At 35.7% G+C, this 21,550-nt stretch overlaps 1 protein-coding gene across 4 annotated transcripts in view; it reads left to right on the top strand.

Annotated features, from left to right (window-relative positions):
• hps1 (HPS1 biogenesis of lysosomal organelles complex 3 subunit 1) overlaps positions 1-21,550 on the top strand; it is a 43,181-nt gene that overhangs the window by 1,951 nt on the left and 19,680 nt on the right. For 2 of the 4 annotated variants that reach the window (XM_051924001.1, XM_051924002.1), the window contains exons 2-10: positions 2,971-3,087; positions 9,234-9,368; positions 10,083-10,225; positions 14,391-14,499; positions 14,650-14,810; positions 15,328-15,430; positions 16,888-16,992; positions 17,432-17,501; positions 19,795-19,856. In XM_051924001.1, coding sequence (XP_051779961.1) covers positions 2,971-3,087; positions 9,234-9,368; positions 10,083-10,225; positions 14,391-14,499; positions 14,650-14,810; positions 15,328-15,430; positions 16,888-16,992; positions 17,432-17,501; positions 19,795-19,856 — 1,005 coding nt within the window. Of the gene's footprint in view, positions 1-2,970; positions 3,088-9,233; positions 9,369-10,082; positions 10,226-14,390; positions 14,500-14,649; positions 14,811-15,327; positions 15,431-16,887; positions 16,993-17,431; positions 17,502-19,794; positions 19,857-21,550 lie in introns of those variants that run through there. The other 2 variants (XM_051924003.1, XM_051924004.1) reach the window with 2 other exon arrangements.

Below are 21,550 nucleotides of genomic sequence, written 5' to 3' on the forward strand. Positions count from 1 at the left end.
TAAACCCCATAGAGAACCATAATCGCCAAACAGAAAACACTTGGAACAGTAATGAATCTTCCCAAGAGCAGCCAGCGTGCTAAAATTACTCTCAACAGCACAACATACAATATAAAGAAAATTGCAAGGGATCCTTAAAAAAAATCCAAAGAATTACACGATTTTGTTTCCACAGCAAAATCACAGTTCATGGCTCGATAATCAGAAAAGACACAGGGCAGACTTCATTGAGGAAGGTGGTAATCACTAATGAACAAGAGGTCCCACTTTTGTCTCATCTGTCCATAGTACATTTTCACAAAATGCTTGAAGATGATTCAGGTTCTTTCTGGTCAGTAAGCACCTGAATGACCTTCAAATGTTTTGTGAGAATATGCTAGGGGCAGATGAGACAAAATGGAAGTTCCTAGATGATGGGCATCATCAGAACATTATAAAGACAGTTAATTAAATGTGAAGGTGTTAGTGGTTTGGGAATGCATTGCTGCCACAAGACCTGAACCATTTAACTGTAAATGAAATACTCACACATTCTCCTGTACAGCGGAAAATTCTTAAGGAGAATGTCTGGACATCTGACCATCATCTGAAGCAGATATAAATAATGATACAAAAGCAAGTCCACAGCACAGTAGCTGAAAGGAGAGAAGACTCAGGTTTTGGACAGGCCTAGTCAAACAAAGCCTACACTTTAGCCTAATAGAGATATTGTAGCTCGGCCTGAAATGAGTAGTTCTTCCTCGAAAACCTAGCAGTGTTCCTGATTTAAAGCAGGTCAAAGGAAAGAGGACTAAAACTGCCCCACAACATTGTGAAAGATAGATATTAATTTACAAGAAAGGTTTTGTTGCATTAATCGTCACTAAAGGTGGCATAAAGCACAAGCAGTTATAAAGGGTAAGGAGTGAGGCTTTGGGAGGTGCTGCCCTTGTGGTCCTCAAACCCACAAAATGTCAGGTTTTAAATACAACTTAAAGCAATAACAAAAAGGATACAACAAATGTGGCTCTAAGGCAAAATAATAAGATATTTCACACTTCCCCTCCGTCTAGACTGTCTGTGTCTCTAACTTCTTGCACCTCTCTTCTTCTTCTTCTTCTACTTCCTGCCAATTGAACTTTTATTCACTTTTCAGCCAATGATAAATTCACTGGAACATTTGGCATGGGCCTCTTTTAAGTCAGATCACTGAAGTACTTACAAGATCACTTCCCATCTTCTGTGAAGCATTTATGGGACAAACCTAGCCCTACAAAATGTCTACGGTCATCTGCCCAGATCTCCCAGGTATCTTTGCAAGACTGGTGGACCAGACAACCTTTCAGGGCCTCAATATCAGTCTTTTGCGCTCAGTACTTACATGGGCAGGGAATGCCTAGTTTTTTCATTGTACATATCCCCTACTGTCCTTTCATTATCCTTACATCAACTGAATAAGTCATGGCAATGGCTTGCCTGCATCTCCTTCAAGTATCCCATCCGGGGTAGGTTAAGACTGGCCTCCTGCCTGGGTAGTGTTCCAGCACCTTCTTATACAGACCCTGATTTCAATTACCTTTACTGGAGGCATTCATTTTTCATGTAGTGCCTAATTGAATATTCATTCCATTTATAACATAAATCACTTAGGCTCCCATTATCTAATATTCAATTTTATTTAATATCTGATAATCTGTCAGACATTTGTAATAAAAGAAGGAAGTAGGAAGGGCAAGAAAAATCTTTAGATAAATTGGGTGTTGCTTTTTTGTTTTGTTTTTATGGTTTTTTTTTTTTTGGTTTTTTGTTGCACCTGCTTGTTATTCCCAATTCAGCCAAACTTTCCAAGTCAAGATCTGAATGTTGCCAAATCACGGCTTGGAAACGCATTCTATGAATATATTGTTCTGTTTGGGAAGAAATGTTTTATTTTCTAATGTCATTAGCTGTCATCTACCCAACTAACTCCATTCATACCTGTAAACTTCTATCATGTTACCTCTCAATTTCATTTTGATTAAAGTGAAAACATTTAGCAACTTAAAAATGTACTTATAGCTTATGTGGAATTCTTGGAATTAGTCTAGCTCAACCAAAGCTGCTCAGTGTTTTTACAGATCACGCATCACAATTGCCCCATATATCTTATTGCTCTTCTTCATTTAAAAAAAGACAATTATATTGATGATAATGTAAGCTCGGGTGGCACGGTAGCGCAGTGGTAGCGCTGCTGCCTCGCAGTTAGGAGACCCTGGTTCGCTTCCTGGGTCCTCCCTGCGTGGAGTTTGCATGTTCTCCCCGTGTCTGTGTGGGTTTACTCCGGGCACTCCGGTTTCCTCCCACAGTCCAAAGACATGCAGGTTAAGTGCATTGGCGATCCTAAATTGTCCCTAGTGTGTGTGTGTGTGTGTGTCCTGCAGTGGGCTGGCGCCCTGCCCAGGGTTTGTTTCCTGCCTTGCGCCCTGTGTTGGCTGGGATTGGCTCCAGCAGACCCCCGTGACCCTGTAGTTAGGATATAGTGGGTTGGATAATGGAAGGATGGATGAAAGCTCTCCATACAAGAAAATATAGGCTACTCCTGTAAGTCATTAGATGATGTGATTAAAAACAAACAAAAAAACCCACAATATCACATTGCATAATCTGGAGTGAAACTGAGTGGAGAGATTTAAAATTTCCAATTTTTATTTTGATTATTCAAAATAGAAGGTTACACTAAATTGAGCTGTCATGTGCCCCATTGAGGAATTATTAATTCCAGCCTTGTAAGTAATACCTGTACTGTAATACTTCCAGGTCCCTAAAATTTAATTAAGTGGGTTTGAAATGAATGGAATAAGCATTCTGATATATCTGAAAATCGGCTGTGAATTTTCAAGCTCCAGTGGAAATGGCTGAAGTGCACTAGCACATTTTTCATGCCTGTAGAAAAATACTAACTAGTGTATAGATCATAATTTGGCTAATCTGAAGTTCCTTCTTTCTCCACAGATGAAGTGCTTGCTGGTGGTCACTGAAAGTGCTGAGATACTGTTTTACTGGACTGATGCAGCCTTTGAAAAGAACTTACGAGAACAGTATGGAGCAGTGGAAAATACTGGAGATAGAGTGAGTTCATCTAAAGAGAAATGTATTATTCTGTATGTGACTATGTTTGAATATTACATAATGGGTCACTTTTAATCAGATGGATAATGCCTTCTGTGTCTGAAGTACTATTTGTGAAGCCTTTAAAATGGCTTCCTATTGCAGTACACTCTGTGGAACAGTTGTCATCAGACCTTGACATTTTTTGAAGCTTTGGTTGTTTGTTATATTGTATTTTCCACTGTTTTATATAAAAAAGTTTACAATGTTTGTTTGTTCTGCAGGTAAAAATATATGTATTCTCTAGGTTTTACATCAACAGTAAACCTTGTACAGCTAAAAGATTTGTAATTACAGTATATGAGTGTAATTTTATTTCAGGACATGGATCTGTTGCTAGATAATTCTCAATAACATCCTAATGAAAAACTTAGCAGTTAGCTGTAAAAAACATGCTTTGTTTGGTGTTTGTTTTGCAATATTTTCATGTTCAGTTACATCTAACAAGTTATGCTAAGATAAAGTGATGTTTTCTTTTGTGAGTTTTTCTCAGTTATCATAAATTCCTTTATAGAATATAGTCTCCGACATAATAACCTATAAAGTAGGAGTTCTACAGATTGTAAAGCATATGTAGTCTATATTAAGTGGTGTTACTAGCAATGGTCTTGCCTGTGTTAGTGTAGTGCAACATGTATAATATTTATTGGTAACATTTGACTTGTCCATGCATGTTACAGTTTAAAAAGTCAGTCAGTCATTTTCCAACCCGCTATATCCTAACAGAGCACAGGGCGCAAGGCAGGAACAAACCCCGGGCAGGGCGCCAGCCCACCGTGGGGCACACACACACACACAAACACCAAGCACACACTAGGGACAATTTAGGATCACCAATGCACCTAACCTGTATGTCTTTGGACCCAGAGGAAACCCATTCAGACATGGGGAGAACATGCAAACTCCACGCAGGGAGGACCCGGGAAGTGAACCCAGGTCTCCTTACTGCGAGGCAGCAGTGCTACCACTGTGCCATCGTGCTGCCCCAGTTTAAAACGTTCTACCTTCAAATGCGAGCATAATATAAATGAAAATGTTTTGTCCCCATTATTACCACTATTACTGTATATAATGCAAAAAATGTAAATATTTCCATTGGAATATCATTTGTGCCAGGCATTCTAAACTAGCTGTTTGGAAATGTGCAGTTCAGCAAAATTTGTATTGTGAAATTGAAATCATCTTTAAAAATGAGTCAATTTTGAAATAAAATCTATAATAATATTAAAATAATGACCTTATATTTCATAATAATTGGATGACCTAATTGAAGCTATATGCATTCTGGTGCGTTATTTTAATAGGACCTCAAGAAAAAGGTAAACCACACACACATATACTGTAATATGCCTGATAATATAAACATAATTTATTGTGAGGTGAGAGATGATCTATTGCATCAGCTGATGTGAATCCATATTTCCTGAAAAAGAAGCCCTTTGATTTACATGGCAGAGAGTTATGCTTTGATACTGTCCAGATTACATCCCACTGTTACAATTTGATCTTAATCTGATTTTTGTATTGTAAATGGGCATGTCGTCACAGTACTTTTAAATCTACACATTTTATACAGTACCATTCATCATAGTCAAACCACCAGAAAAAAATGAATTGTGAATGAAGTGTGTAGATGTTTCAGATGAGGTAATGACCAGACATTGTTTAATTTATGCCAAGTATTAAGTAACACTTTCACATTTTTTTTGTTTTTGTTTTTATTTAGATTATAATTTAAAAGTATTTTCTATATCTTGATGGTGTTTGCATTACTTTCCCTAATTTGACTTATTAAAAATGTTTTTCTTTATGAATGAGCAAAATTCATTTTTCAGAAAATGTGTATAATGAGCAGGGAATGAGAACAGCATATTAAAGCCACTTTAATCAAAACAAAATGTGAGCAATGATGTATCTTCTTTGGGTGACACCCTTCAGACTGCTGACAATGTACAAAACTGCTTAATACAAAATGTACTGTAGATACTCGCGCAATAGTCGATCTCGCAGATAAGTCGAGTGTAATTTTAAGCCGAAAATTACGAAATTTGTTATGACCCGCGTATAAGTCAAGGGTAAAACTTGACAGCTATCAGAGATAGAGGGCGACAATCAGCTGTTAATGGCGACAAAACTCACTGTCGCGTCACAGGCATTCCCTCTGTGCTTGGAGAAATGCTAGACTTGTTGACTCGGCAACTAATCCTTGCGTGTGCGTGAGTTGCGAAATGTAAACAAAGGCAAGATGGCGTAGATATGTCACAAGGGAGCGAAGCGAGTGCAGAAAAGAAAACACTCGGCAGATGATGTTTTGCACATTATCGCTGAGTCGGACGCTGAATCGAGCAAGAGAGTGAGAAGCTGGCATCAGCTGATCGGACACCAGACGATGCCGCGCCAGCTGATCGGCTGCCAGCTGAATGCATTCGCGCAGCCGATGCACCTCTGGCAAGGTTCATGTGGGAGGAATACCCAGACATTGATCCGTGGTAGCCGAACTGGCTACCGGACTTCACAAGACACCATGGCTTGCTGTTGGACACGACAGATCACCCGCTGCTGGACTACTTCAGGCTGCTCTCTCCTGATGCTGCTTTTCAGCTACTGTCAGATGAGACAAACAGGTAGGCAGAGAAATTTTTTGAATCGCGGGCTGCACTTGCATCGCATTGATAACGTGCATTGCCTTGATTCTTTTGATTCCAAATCTGGTTGCACGTGGCAGCTAATGGTATGTTTGTTATCCAAAACCTGCAAAAGCTAATGCTCAAATTCAAGTATTTCACAGATTAAAGAATTATTTAATGAAATTAGAAAAAAAAAATAGCTAATTAGCAATAGTATTGCTGGCTTATAATTATTTCAAAGACCATGGGAAACGGCAGATGACCGGTGACTTAACACCATGAAGCGTTGAGTGTACAATGTCATTACCCAAATTCTATGGACAATTGTGTTGCCCCGCGGATAAGTCGACCCTGTTTTTTTTGAATGAATTTTAAGGCATAAATTTTTCGACTTATACGCGAGTATCTACGGTAGGTTTCATAAGGAGTGCGACTTCTGTCGAGGCTAGTGAAATGATAGTAATTGCCTAATGAGAATATTTTCTCACTGACTGGTCAATTGCTGGCATCTGGTCTGAAAATACATCATAGTAAATCTGGTAAGCTTGGTTTAATACCTGCTAACACTGTACAATTTTTAAAGGATAAGTTTGATACTTTTCAAGTTGAAGTTATTTTTTCACTATCAAGGTGTACATTAACTTCCCACTTGGAATTGTGTCCAAAATGAACCAGTTAATTAATAAAAAAATGTATTTGCAGTTTAAATTGGTGTCTGCTAGGTACAATGTAGTTTTTTTTTTTAATTCTTTGTAAATTAAGGTGTGCGTGGATACTTATATGTAGACATTGTGTATTTTTTTTCTAAATCCAGAAGGGCTGGCTTGGCTATTTATGCCTGGCATAAAGCAGCTTATTAAACTATGTAAAATATAAATTACACCAAGTAAAAGCATACTGGATGAGATGGTAACTCATATTTCTTGAAGAGAAGACTAAGGTAAAACCAGTGTACTGTACCTTTGCATCCAAAGTATAATAAATACATTAATTATAAAAGCTATACATTCCTTTAACTCTTAATTTGGCACTGATGATTCTGGTAATATTTTGCACTTTGGTCCAATGCACAGAAAGTGTTTTTTTTTAATCCCTTCATTTGTTATTGCCATAATTACAATTAAACATTTATGTACTGTATTTATTTAGGCCAGCTGTTTCAGTGCAATTTCTATATTATTTCTTTGCAGAGCTGTTCTTGATAATTGATTTCTTACTGCTAGACAATTTCTTATCGCATCAAAAACAGACACGTGAAGGGCTGTGTAAATCAGATCATTCATCTTTAAATTCTTGATGACTGTCATCAACATTCCCTTAATGGAAATCCAATGAGCTAGGTATCTTAAATAAGCAAATTACCACATTATTTTAACACGCCCATTGTTAAACCAGCATAAGTCCTGTATTATTTAGTACTTTCACAAACAGTGGTTCTGTATTACACACAGATGTCTTCACTCAGAACAGTTCTTCTTCTAAAAAATACACATTTTGCCTCAGACTTAGGAAGGGAAGGGATAAAGTGAGAGGCATTGGCGGCATTCAGTACAATTCTACACATTGCTGTTTCATAACGCTCCTTTTCGGTTGGAGTGGTGTAGCAGGATAATCTTCAGCCTTGTCCAGGCTTGCTTAAAAGAGAGTTTTTTTTATGTGATTGAGCTGTGTAGTATGTCCAGTTGATGCAATCTGAATTGCCATGAAAAGTGTGTTTCTTTAAAAAAAAAAAGCCAGCTTCCCAGCAGCAGCTCGACTATGGTTAGTGAGGTATGTGTTGCTTTTTGCAAAATTTCTTTGTTTCAAATAGCTGAGACAACTGTACTAGATTTTAAAATACATCTTCCCAAGTCAGCCTGATTGTTTATTGAATGTGGTTTAGTTATAATTTAATCTCTGGAAAAATACCTTAAATGTCTTGCATAAACTTATGACAGCTTTAAGATTTTTACACTGATACATAGTATTCTTTTGGATCCACAAGTTGACAAAGAATCAAAATTTTTCAGTCCAGGCTTATTTCCCAGGCTTATTTTTTCTTTATATACAGTATATAATATAAATGCAAGCAAAAAATAAGAGTTCAACCACCACCCAAACCCTGGCGTATATCCTGTCATAAGGTGAATATGCAACTTTGTTTGAAACAAAGCTAACAATTGTATTTGACAGACTAGTTGATCATATTTGGCTAACCTGTGTAATGAAACATTATTTTACTTTAGTGCACTAACTTGTAATAAAAGCGACAATTGCCAAGGATTTTTAGCACACTAACTGACTATTTATTTATCCTTTCTGATGAAATACCATGGTTATTGGTGTCTTGTCTTGATTTATATTTCCAGTGCCTTTTTGTCTTCAGGCATTTGTGCATGAACTAGTGCTGCTGTGGAAGACCAACTATGTTTTATATAGTGAACAAATATGTAGCTATTTTTTCAGTGTTTCTATTGATATATTCCCACAAAGAGGAGACTTCCATCCATCCATTATCCAACCTGCTATATCCTAAATACAGGGTCACGGGGGTCTGCTGGAGCCAATCCCAGCCAACACAGGGCGCAAGGCAGGAAACAACACCGCAGGGCGCGTGCACACACACACACACACACACACACACACACACACATTAGGGACAATTTAGAATTGCCAATGCAGCTAACCTGCATGTCTTTGGATTATGGGAAGAAAGCCATACAGATACGGGGAGAACATGCAAACTCCACACAGGGAGGACCCGGGTCTCCTAACTGCGAGGCAGCAGCACTACCCACTGCGCCACCATGCCGCCCAAGAGGAGACTTTTGGATATTTGGAGAGACCTCCCACTGCTGCTGCCATCATGATTATCTATTCAAAAATTATACAGAGAACTCTTGCATGCCGGCAGGCAATTTGGAGGAGGATCAGAGATAATCAGTCAATTAAGAAAACACAATTAAATTATTTTTTTGCCTTTCATTAGTCTATTATATCAAATACTCATGCCAGCCCTATTATAGTAAGACCGTCGCTTATAAAGATTTTGTTTACTCTAGGAAAATTTGCCTTTTGTTTTAACTGCAAAATCTAATGAACTCTTGCTTTTTCAGTTGTAAAAACATCTGCTTTCTTTCAAATATTGAGTTAGACTTCAGTGACATTTTTTAATGTATTTTGTTATCATTTTTCCACTACTTCAAAAGGAAGTAGTAAAATACTTGGGTGTTAACTTTTCTATTTCTCTATGGTTTTCTTTACCATACACAAAGTGTTTAAAATATTTTCTTGTATTACTTTGTATATTTTTATCTGTTTTTTGTGTGTTACATTATTTTAGGTTAATTATCCCATACAATAATTACTTATAGATGACCAATAAGTATACATTATGAAAAGGCTTAACTTGTCATACATATATGGAAAATTGTATATGATCCATTTGAATGTAATATGCAAAGTCTGATGTTTTGTTCCTCTTTCCTTACTTTCCTGCAGTTGCCAGCTGTAGAAGATAGCATCAATACCCTCTTTGCACCTTTAATTATCTCCTGCAGCACTTTAATTGAGAAAATAAATGATATTTACACTTCCTTTGTCACAGAAAATGGGCACCATTACATCTTACATCAGGTAGGCAAAGCTTGTGGCTCTTTTTTAAATTATAAATGTGAATCGTATTAGCTGTAAAAAGTGTGAAGTGTTCTCTACAAATTTGTACTTTTTATATGTTTTGGTTATCAGATATTCAAATGTGTCTGACTAAAAATGCTGTGAGGCCCGAGCTTCTGCCAATTTGTGTTATAGTCAGTGGTTTTCTTCAGCCTCAGAAATTATTTATAGTATTAGTCTTACAGCCTTATGAAATCTGGAAGAAAACACACTTGCATTTATTTGCTTTATCATATATAAATAAAACTAAACAATGAACACAAAGGTAATCAAAAATAACCAACTCAATGTTTTTAAACATTCCTTGGTTGTAAGTTGTTACAAAGACATGTAACCATGTTTCTTCTAATCTAAAAATGCTAGAAATGCACTGACTGATTTTAAATTGGTCAAACTAGCTTTTTGTTTAAAAAAAAAAAAAAAAAGCAACATAATTTCCTTGTCACTATTTCAGCTTGTCACATACATAATTATCCAGCTAAGTCTTGTTTTCTTTTGAGAGGGTAATAAATAATTTCAAGGTATAAATTAGGGTGGTTCTTTCTTGGTGACACCACACATAAAATAAATATGCATTGGTTAATAGCAGTATGCACAGTGAATGGAACCACGCTTTAAGATGTAACTTCTATATGAAATTGCATGAATTAATTGTATTTTTGTTATTTTTTTCAGTTTGGAGAATGCTTGTACATTGCTGTAAATGGGGATGGATCAGAGAGTGAGGATGACCTGAGGAGAAAGATATTTGTGTTGAAGAAATTCATGGAAGTGCAGTTTGGGATGGTGACCCTTAATAGCACCCTTTTAAAAAAGGAGTATGAGTTTTCAAGCTTATGAAAATGTGTTGTTTTATTCATATTTTAATATAAGTTGCAATGGGAATGGAAAACAGAATAGGGTGGAAAGAGCATGAGCAAGCCTGCTGTTGCCTTAGAGAAACTTTCGCAGATAGAAACCTGCTTGGCCATTGGGCTAAAAGAGTTCCTCTTTAGCGTTAGTGGTTGAAAGGTCCTGAGTTTAAGTCCCATTGTTCCCATTTCAGGTACAGTTGCGTGCCTGGGTGGGAAAGGTGGGTACTTGATGAATTCCTGAGTAGTGACAAATGGTGGCCAGAATGTCAAGGTAGTAGCATGTGGAGCAAGGCTGTGGGAGACCAAGCCTGCTACCACATAAGAGGCACTCTCATAAGTAGTTCGATATGCTACTTTATCAAAGGATGTTCTGCATTAGCTCCATTGGCTGAAAGGGCTATTCCGTAATGCAAAGACTAGGAGTTGGGAATGCTGCTGCTACTGTCCCAAGGAGGACAAGCAGCTGAGAGGGAGGTGTTTGCTCTGAGCAAATTCCTCAGCTGAGACATCATTTATATTATCTGTAAAAAATTTTAACTTGTATATGAAGCATTAGTTAAATAGTAGTTTTCTGAATAAGGAATACTGACTGTTAGGCATTTTTACTAAATTTGCTGTTGTTATTAAGACTTTGTTTATTGTTCTTGTTATAGGTTTATGAGGTATAAAAAGTCAGAAGGACCAATTTAAATGGCAAGCTGTCACAGCCAAGAAAAGCTAGAAAATAAAGTAGAGCTGCTGATTAATAGCACTGAACACGTGCAATTAACAACTTAAAAATTTCTGTGATTCATATTTTTTTTTAACGCAAACCCTAAATGCATTGATTTAATCCAGTTAATCTGACCACACTTCACACTTTGTTAATGAATCCAACTATTAATAGTATCAGTAATAATATTTTTTACTTATTTGGTTGACACTTTTATCCAAGGCAGCCTGCAACATTTGAGATACAATTGGTTACCTTTCTTTTGTAACTGGAGAACAGGCAGGTTAAGTGACATGCTTATGATTACTTAATGTCAGTAGCGGAGGGAACGAGTTTCATTTCCATAGTGCACTAACGTTACAGATGGACAATCTGTGAGATTGTGATGAGCATCATTGTTGCCATTATTCAGCATTCTCACTTTGACGGTAAAAAAGAAAGGGAAAAAAAAAGTCACATTGTATAGTATAGTATTAAGTCCAGAACAAGACAGTGCATGCAGTGTAAATATTGCTATGTTGATGTCTGCTATTTCAAGTCTGCTCATTGAGGTATAGGTCTGAATGGGAGACAGAAGGTTTAGTGGGTCAGCTCTGTCCCTGACAACGAATTTGTTTGGCACCAGTCACTCGTGGCTAGATATCTACTCTGAAACAACACATTGCAGGTGCTGCCATGTCCAAACAGCTAAAGAGCAGATGAGTGAAATTGCTTGATTCCTCACACCTCAGATTTCCTCCAAAGCAGACATGGTGTGTTGTTGTTGCTGTTTAATTAACTTTATATTGCCTACTGTAGCCTACATTATAACCTACATAGCCTGTTGTAATCAATAAAACTAGGCAATAATCAGTGCAAATTGTGCTGATGATTAAGATAGTTATATTTATTTTATAATTAATAAATGCAACATTCTATGACAATGTGCAGTTTAAAACATTTAAGTAAATAACTATCAGTATATCCTGTATGATTCATAATCATGATACATATTTAAAAGTTTTTTTCAGTCTGTCCTTTGCTATTTAAAAGCCTAATCTATGCACATTTTCAATCTAATTAATGACTCCTCCTCCCTAGGTAACAGCAGTACAGTTGAATCGTGTATATCAAACAGTTAAGCACAACCTGGGCTATAGCAGTGCTGATTGTGCACAAAGCTTAACCATGATTTTATGTTTCTGTTTTTTAATATTTGATTGTGTAATTGTTAGAGCTTTTGTTATTTTGTCTTGCAACAAAGCAGTTCACTCTATACATACTTGTTTTCCCCAATATTATAGCAAGACCTGGTGGTTGAAAGAAGGGGTTGCTAGTCACTGGGTGTTGTTACTGTTATACAGAACTGCTCAGTAAACTAACTGGAACAACTTAATATGCATAGGCAGTGATTATTAAAGCTGTTTTGTATTCAGAAATGAATCAGTGATTTTTGCTTTATAGAAAAATATTAATATGCTTGAAACAAGTGCAATAAATTGCAATTAAAATGCAATTCATTTTGATTAAAAATTTCAATCATGCAAATAATCATGATTACATTTTTTACTCAAATAGCAGTCCTAAAATAATTTTTGGGAATTGGCGCCCTCTAGTGCCAGGAATTGGAAATACTGCTACAGGAGTTTGTTTTCTCTGTCTTGTCTTCTGTTCAACTGACCGTGTTGGCAGAAGAGGCAGAGTCAAAAATGGGGGTGGAAATGATGTCGGGCTTCCTCCTCTTTGTTTTTCTCCATTCCATGGATGGAAATGGAAAGTGAGTGATGAAATGTTTCACCTTTCCACAAAATCAGGTGTGTTCTGAAATCGGTCCTCTTGAAAGGCTCGCCAAATCACAACTGTCATTTTTGTCACATATACAGAGTATAGTGAAATTCTTACTTACATGTATTAATCAACAAACAATATGTTATCACTCTCTGACACTATGATTAGTGAATATAGAAACATTAAATTGAAATTTCTATCTCTCTTACCTGAAAAATCCATCCATCCATCCATTTTCCAACCCGCTGAATCCAAACAGGGTCACGGGGGTCTGCTGGAGCCAATCCCAGCCAACACAGGGCACAAGGCAGGGAACCAATCCCGGGCAGGGTGCCAACCCACCGCAGGACACACACAAACACACCCACACACCAAGCACACACTAGGGCCAATTTAGAATCGCCAATCCACCTAACCTGCATGTCTTTGGATTGTGGGAGGAAACCGGAGCGCCCGGAGGAAACCCACGCAGACACGGGGAGAACATGCAAACTCCACGCAGGGAGGACCCGGGAATCGAACCCAGGTCCCCAGGTCTCCCAACTGCGAGGCAGCAGCGCTACCCACTGCGCCACCGTGCCGCCCTACCTGAAAAATCTCAGATCATAATTAACAACATTGTCTACCATTAAGAGACCCATCAGATTTCATTGAAATTCTGATGACACTAAGGTGTAATTTTCACTAATAGTGTCAAACAGGACTGTTACTGTAAACCCAACTCCAGATAGAAAAGTTGTCCCATGTGTTCCCACTAGGATAAACATTACTGAAGACATGTAAGCACATGTAGCAGAAATTTATTTCATTGGCTTTAAAAATGTAATCACACATCTCGTATTACACATTATGTTACTTCATATATACCAAGACAATTTGTATCACTCATAAACAATAACACTACCAGCTCATTTGTCCCTGCACTTACTCCAAGCTTTTGTGCCCACTAAATCCTAATTTCACACAAAAGAGCACAACAGAAAGTTAAAAACTCTGCAAAAGTTGATGTGTCATATTGTTTTTGAAGCATATGGCTCATTTTCCTTGAAATTCATTCTCATTCAGCTTTTTTTTTTCTAACAGTTGGCTCATACTGTATATTCTGAGGCCTGCAGATTTGTGTGTAACCTTGAGATGTTTTAGGGCTTCTTTCATTATAATGCGGTTAGATACTGGACAGAATTTGGTAGGATGTACATTCCTGAGCAGACTAGCAACAGTCTTTCAGATTCTCTATTTCCATATTATTTTTTATTGATGTTTTTCTTGAAAATGGATTTGTAGCCATTACTTTGGAAATGTGATACACACTTTTAGCATTAGTGTGTAATTTCTAACATTTTTGCAAACTTAAAAGGTTTACTTGAAAACAATGCCATGTGTTTTTACATTTTTAGTAATGCTAAATTTGAATAATAAAGCTTAATGTGCAGTTCTTTCCTTTCCTTAAACTGATGTATTATTTATGTATCTTTATTGCACTGATACAGTGCTACATTCAGGGATAGTGTTTTATATTTTTGCCTTTGTATTATCAGAGCAGTATTAAAAACATGTATTGTACAAGCTGAACGGTTGTCTTAATGCAGGAGACCTTCTCAAAGTTTTTGGTTCAAACATCTTTCTTTTCTTTTTCCCCCCCGCCACCAGACTTCGTCCTAATGATACAGGGAAGCGCGGTCGATTGTGGAAAATGTTGCAGGGTCTTCTTGACACTTACGACCTTTTGAGAAACCAGGAGCAAAGCTTTATGGTAGAGGTACAAGGACAAAGATCTATTTTAAGTGGATACTATGAATATAGCTTTCAAATTAATATTCTAACTCAATAACTAGTTTCCTTAAATAACTTGAATGAATAAAATCTATTTTGTATCCCACCCCCAATCATTTTTCTTATACTGCATCAGGCTGTAGAGCGTCTGATCCATCCAACATTGTGTGAACAGTGCATTGAATTTCTAGAGCGTCGAGTTGTACAACAGATTAATGGAAGTCCTGAACGTGCTGGAGAGGAAGTACTACATGCCTTCATTCTAGTACATACCAAACTTCTTGCTTTTTATTCAAGGTACATTTTTAGTGTTCACTCTAGCATTTTTGAAGTGCTTAGTCATAGACGCAATTTTAGCTCATATTTAGTTAGTTCTTTTAAGTCTTTATAGAAAAATCTTTCTAGTATATAGCAAGAGCCAGTTTTGTTTGGTTTGATTTTCATTTTTTAAACATTGAAAGGCTATTTAATATGCTTGCCGCAAGTGACGTTGCCTTTTCTTGTTAAAATAATCTAAATATTACAGTGGTGAATGGTGGGCTCTGGAAGTCAAAAAAAGAAAGTAGCAATATTGATTGTTCACACACGGGTGTAATAGCATGGTACATGACTAAGGCTGGAGGAAAAATGTAGGCTATTTTGTGGTAAGAATATACACTTTATTGTAACATTTCTTTTGTTTGTGGGCTGTACTTTTTCCATCACAACACAGGGAAATGCGTAAATTCAGATTTTTTTTTATGTAGATTAACTATTTTTCATATTTTTTTCTCTCATTTGCATAAACAAAGTAAGCAATGCCATTTCTCCCTAGCCGAAGTGCCAGTTCAGTGAAACCATCAGACCTCCTTGCCTTGATTCTGTTAGTTCAGAATATGTACCCTGACATCAGTGACCATGGAGACGCTGCTGCGGAGGTAAAGTATTCTAGGTACACCTCTGTTTTACCTTGTATTGCACAAAATGTATCCATTTCTAAAATATGACATCTTTGGGGTGAAAGATATCTAATAATATGCCATTTTGACAGTAATAATATTTTTTCATAGTTTAGCATGCCTTTACTGCTTTATATGCAACCTTCACTGCTTAATATTCTTCCAGACTATAAGGGAAACCTGTTTATTCTGTATGCTTATGATTTTAATATTATCTCTTAGTCTAAACTATTTTTTACTTTTTTATTCTGTTTTAGTACTAAGGTTTTGTACCATGTTAGCCATTATGGATGTAATGAGAAGTCAAGCAAAATGACACTATTTTTTGGCTCACTAAAAAGATTACAATAAGCAAGGGGCCTGAGTTGCCTCAAAAGCTTGCATATTGTAATATTTTTAGTTAGCCAATAAAGGTCTCATTTTGCTTGACTTCTCATTATTCTGTTTTAGAAAGTTCTTGAACCCAAGTAATAACAATAAAATTGTGTGATGCTGTTGCCTTCAAAGCCAAAATTGTTTTTCTTCTGATTATACTATTTTGTTTAATTCCTCCATTAAAATTACCTGAATTTTCAAGTCTCTTAAAGTATACAGTAGTGTAGAAACTTATTAGGATTTTTCTTTTGTTGTCATTTTTTTCAAACTCCGTACTAGAAGTAAATTGTTGTATATTATTTAAAATTGTCTTCTCAATCCTGACCAATGATCATTCTAATAAAAAATGTTTCAAACCATTAAAGAAATAGTTACACAGTAACTTAAGAGCAAGAATAAAAATGCCAAAAAGGGAGGAGAAAAAGTGAAATGTTTTTCTTTTGTTTAAAATACCAGCAGAATATTCTCAGCTGAAAGCATTTTAAACAGTAAAGTATCATCATGATAATTTTAAGCAAATGAACCCAGGTATATTAAGAGTATATACTATGTCCAGTTTCAAACTGGGAATGAGAGAAACCCTTGCTTTTATAATGAATCATCCTAAGTAATAAGCTTATCACATTTTAAAAAAGAAAAAGTTAAATACTAACAGCGCAAATCATATAATTATACTGTTAAAAGCTTTGTTAAAAAAAAAATGTTGGGGAGGTATAGAATTAATATTTTCAGTAAATAACATTGATAGGCTGCAATAATAACATAGGGTAACATTTTACCCACTTGGAAAAGCAATATACAATTTGTTTACAAACAAGTTTAAATTGCAGTATAATTTACCATTTGCACATCCCTTCAGTAATTCTGGGACATTACCTCTGTTAAATTTGTGTTAATAAACAATTTTATTTCAATCAAACAAGATTCTCTTTTTCCCATCGCTCTTTCCAGTACAGTGTCGGCAAAGATAATTCTATCTGCCAGAAAGAATAGTTCCCATATTTACGTATATCACTTAACAGTTGCTACTAATTTCTCTTTCTGTTATCTCCAACTTTTAGCCACCATCACTGCATACTTACAGTAGCGGTATTGTCATTCAGGAAAAGGGGAGAAGAGACCTGTTAGCTACTAACATTTCCACTCCATCTAACACATCCCAAGAGGTAATTTTCTTGCACCTTGACCTATCATTCTTAGCCCCAACTCCAAAAGGATTAGTGATGACCAACGTGCAGTGTAAATGCAGTTTTAATATAACAGGAAAAAGATGGAAAAAAGAATACAGTATGTTTACTTACACTTACCAACCTACCTGGAAAGGGGTCTCTTTTTGAACTGCCTTTCCCAAGGTTTCTTACATTTTTTCCCTAATAGGGTTTTTTTTTTTTTTTGGAAGTTTTTCCCTTGTCTTCTTAGAGAGTCAAGGCTGGGGGGCTGTCAAGAGGCAGGGCCTGTTAAAGCCCATTGTGGCACTTCTTATGTGATTTTGGGCTAGAAAAAAATAAATTGTATTGTACTTTCTGTTTGTGTCTGGTGAAGTGCAGCAGATAAATTTGTCTTAATGTAATAATAGCATGGGGTATTTTTTTAACCTTTCTTTAGGATTTTGATGTCGGTTCAGCACCTGAAGTTTACTATACTCCACAGCCTTCACCAACTGGAAAGAAAACAGGTCTTATTATCACTTTGTATTCCTCTCTACTTAATCAAATATCATGCAGTTAACATTCATGTTGTTGCCATTGTTCTTGTTTCAGATCTATAATTTAGCTTTCTGTGTTGTAAATATTAATAATGGAATGATCCTAGCAGTTAAAGTATTGCATGTTAAATTTGCCAGTTCACACTCTATCACTAACCTTTGACCTTGTTTAATTGTCTGTGCTACAATTGGAAAAATAGTTTAGGTTAACAAGTATACTAAAGTTTGTACATTAAATGGATAAGTTTGGTATTTTTCAAGTCAAATTTATTTCTTCACTATCATGGCATTTATTAATTTTCCACATGAAATTTATTAAGCATATTTTTTATATAAAAAATAATACGTAGCCTGCTCTTGTGCTTTATAATAAAGCTAATGGATACCATGGTCCCAATATGAAAAAAGTATTAGAACTTTTGACTTGAAAAATATAAAGTGTCATGAGGTGATGATCACTGTAAAAGTTTTCTTTTTTCTTTGGCATATACAGTGGATTCAGAAAGTATTCAGACCCTTTCGTTTTCTGTACATTTTATTGTGTTGTAAGTTTAATTTTAAATGTATATATTTGCCATTTTTCTCCATCATTCTTCTCTCAATATCACATAATGTAACTCGAAACTATAATTGCTGGCACACTGGATTCTGCAAAGTACTGAATTAAAGAGTCCGAATTTTTAGATGAATGAGAAGTTTCAGTTTTGACTTTTTGATAAATTTACAAACCTTTCTGAAAACATGTTTCCACTTTGTCATTATGGATTATTGAGTGGAGATTGATGAGCAAAGATAGCAAATTTGTCTATTTAATTTGAAATTGAAAGTGAAGAAATCTAAATACAGTACTTTCTGAATTCAATGTAAATGTAAACAGTCACAATAAATGGTATCATTATATGTACAGTATTATGCTGTGTAGCATGGCTTTCTCTGATGTGAATACTTAAACTGTTTACTTTCATATGTGTATGCCTATACATGTGTAATATTTCTTTGTGTGGTGTGATGGCATGGTAGTGTGTAGTCAGCAGTATGGTCTTACAAGAATGTCGACCTGGTTGCTGTTTCTAATTTTCTCTTGGTATTTTGGTTTATTTCTCACATTCCAAAGAAGTACAGTGTGATTACATGTATTTCTGGTAAGGGGTTGTGGAGAGGTTCAGCTGGCCCTGAATGCTGTATGGACCCTAGGTAGTGTAGCTTTCCTGGGACACCCACTTTTTCCACTTAGCTTTATCTGTGTTTTCCTTCCGGAAAATAAGATTTTTATTTATTTTATTATTTTTTTTTTTTTTTATCATTTTACTCACCTCTCATTGGAGTTAACCAGTGATGCCACCTGGAAGGAGGTCCCAGTATGAAGTTCTAGGCTTGCAGTAAAAGAAGCCAACTTGAAGCAAGGCCTCATCTGACAAAGATGCTGCCGAATCTCCAGTGTACACCATGTATAGAGACGTGAAGTAGTTTTCCTCAAGTGACATTGCAGCTTTATGGCTTGATTTTAGAGAGAACATTGCTGCAATTCATTATTGAGTTTAAAGATGAGCAAATAAAGCTTTCTAAGGAGCTGGGCACCTTGATGTTACAGAAGAGTAAGAGCAGGTAGAGGAAGTACATGTTGTTTAATTGACTGTGGTGAACAACCTGTTTAGTTTGTCCCAGCAAACCTGCAGGCATTCCTAGTCTATCTCATAGTTTGGCTTCTTGCTCACTGATAGCTAATACATGTAAAGCTTAATCAGTTATTTTGGAGTTGTTTGCTTTAATCCAAATAATATGTTAGCTGCATGGACAGGGCATTATTATAGCAGACTCTGTACTGTAAGAATGGATGTTCTTATGTTTTCTGAAGTACTCTAATCTGTCAGAGAGATGATGCAGGGTCACAGATATCCTGACAGCATCAGGTGCAAAACTGAAACTGGGCAATGCACATGTCTTCTGAAGGGAACATGCAGGCTGGGATAAATAAGGCTTCACACATCTGCCTAATGGTGGATATCCATATGGAGGTGCAACCTCCACAGAGACAGGGCTTTAGCCAGGATTTGATCCCAGACCTCTGGAGTTATAACAGAGCAAAGTACTGTGTCACCATATTACACAACAAAATATATGCACAGTATATTATTATTATTATTTTTATCATAACTAGGTTTTTGTTTACATAACTTATTATAAATCATATTGAAAACTGAAACATACATGAAAATGCTTTAATGTGTTACATCATTTGGTAAACCTTTTTATTTAATTTCAGAATTGATGGGAGCTGAAGAAGAGTGTACCCCAGTTTTTCAGTTTGTTGAACCAGATATCCAGGTAATTGCACTTGAGGAAAACTTTGCTTTTGCTTTTTGACCACTTAGTAAAATGTAGTACTTAATATTATTTAAAAGTTATGCCTGGTGTTTAATTACTTAAACGTATTGTCAAATGTTTTGCCTTTGTGACACTAGCCCTCTTTTTATCCAAAGGTTTTATGCTAATAATACAAAATTGCATTAAAAGGTTCTTCAATTTGTTTAATGGAAACAGCAGTTGTCTTTAGACTTTCAGAATAATTAACAAATGCGTGTACAGTTGACCTGAACCTTTTATGTGTAAAACGGGGTTTATGCTAAATAGAGATGGAAATATATTTCCCTGAATAAGTTTTTTCCAAACTCTCTCCTATAGTACCACTGCACCATGTCAGCTAGTTGGCAGTAGTTTAATTAAAATGATATTGTTTTGCTGTTCTTTAGTTTGTGTAATGTGAAAATACAGAAATTTCATATGAGTTTGTGTTACTTCACTTTGTTATTTATTAACTATAAATATAATTTTACAAAGTATGTTTATTAGGATTTTATAATCTTTTGATTCAAAATAACAATTTTTCAAGAATCCACTTGAGGAAGAGTGCTCAGATGTGAATGTTAATTAACTGCACCTCTGAAGGACAGCTATTTTTATTCTTGTGTGTTGTTTAATTCTTAAAAGCAATTAAGGGATAAAATCTTAAAAATGATTCATAGCATTGAGGAACACTAGCAATTCAGTTTGGAATTACTTCGTTTTTAGGCTAGAATTAGCAAACTGTTTTTACCTGTTTCTGTTACTTCTTCTGAATTAACTTTTTTATTATTACTTAAATATAAAAAAGAGACTAGACCTGCTTGGCCATGGACATCAAGTCACCCAATTCCGTTATTTTCATTTTTGACTAAAGTTATATTAAATGGGTTTGTAATTTGATTATAGTAATGAGTATTATGAAAGTATATCAAATTAATTTGAATGTTAATTCTGTTTAAATTGCATTGACTATAAAATAATTATTTGTTGAAATGCGTATTCTCCAAAGATAATACATGTATGTTTATAGGTATCATTAGCATCATGTAGGCAAGGTGTGACTTGGAGCAAGGAGGTGACTCCTTGGAGCAAAACTGTAAACACTCAAAGTCGTACATATTTACTGTTGTAATTGATCGTGTGCATCACATTGGTTGTGTTCGTAAAAGCAATTATTAATCATACAATGATTTATTATTTATAACAACAGCCCACTAAAACAAAAGGTAATGTTGTTTTACCATAATGAAAAAGTTTTGGTTTAGTTTGTATGAATGATTATTAAAGAGATAAATCCTCAGAAACACAGAGCAATGAAAAATCCTACAATAGAACAAGACAGTCTATCGGCTCTAAACAAGATGCACATTGTTTAAAGTTTGGAAACGAAAATTGTCATCAAAAATGGAACTTTATTTTAATATTTTTTTGTGAAAGAGTGATTGTTCGGGAACTAGCATTACTGTTATTAGAATTTTATTAACTTTATGTCAGCTTGATGAAAATTTTCTTTTGAAGGGGACATACAATTGTATACCATTTTATTTGAAATGTGGATGGAAGTATTGTTACAGATTGGTGATTTTTATTTTTTAATTTCTAACATTATATCATGCACTGCAATTTAAACTTATGTAAGATCAAGTATTCTCATGTCATTTGTTCCACTAGTGTTT

This window comes from Erpetoichthys calabaricus, chromosome 2, assembly GCF_900747795.2.
Source record: "Erpetoichthys calabaricus chromosome 2, fErpCal1.3, whole genome shotgun sequence".
Lineage (NCBI taxonomy): Eukaryota > Metazoa > Chordata > Cladistia > Polypteriformes > Polypteridae > Erpetoichthys > Erpetoichthys calabaricus.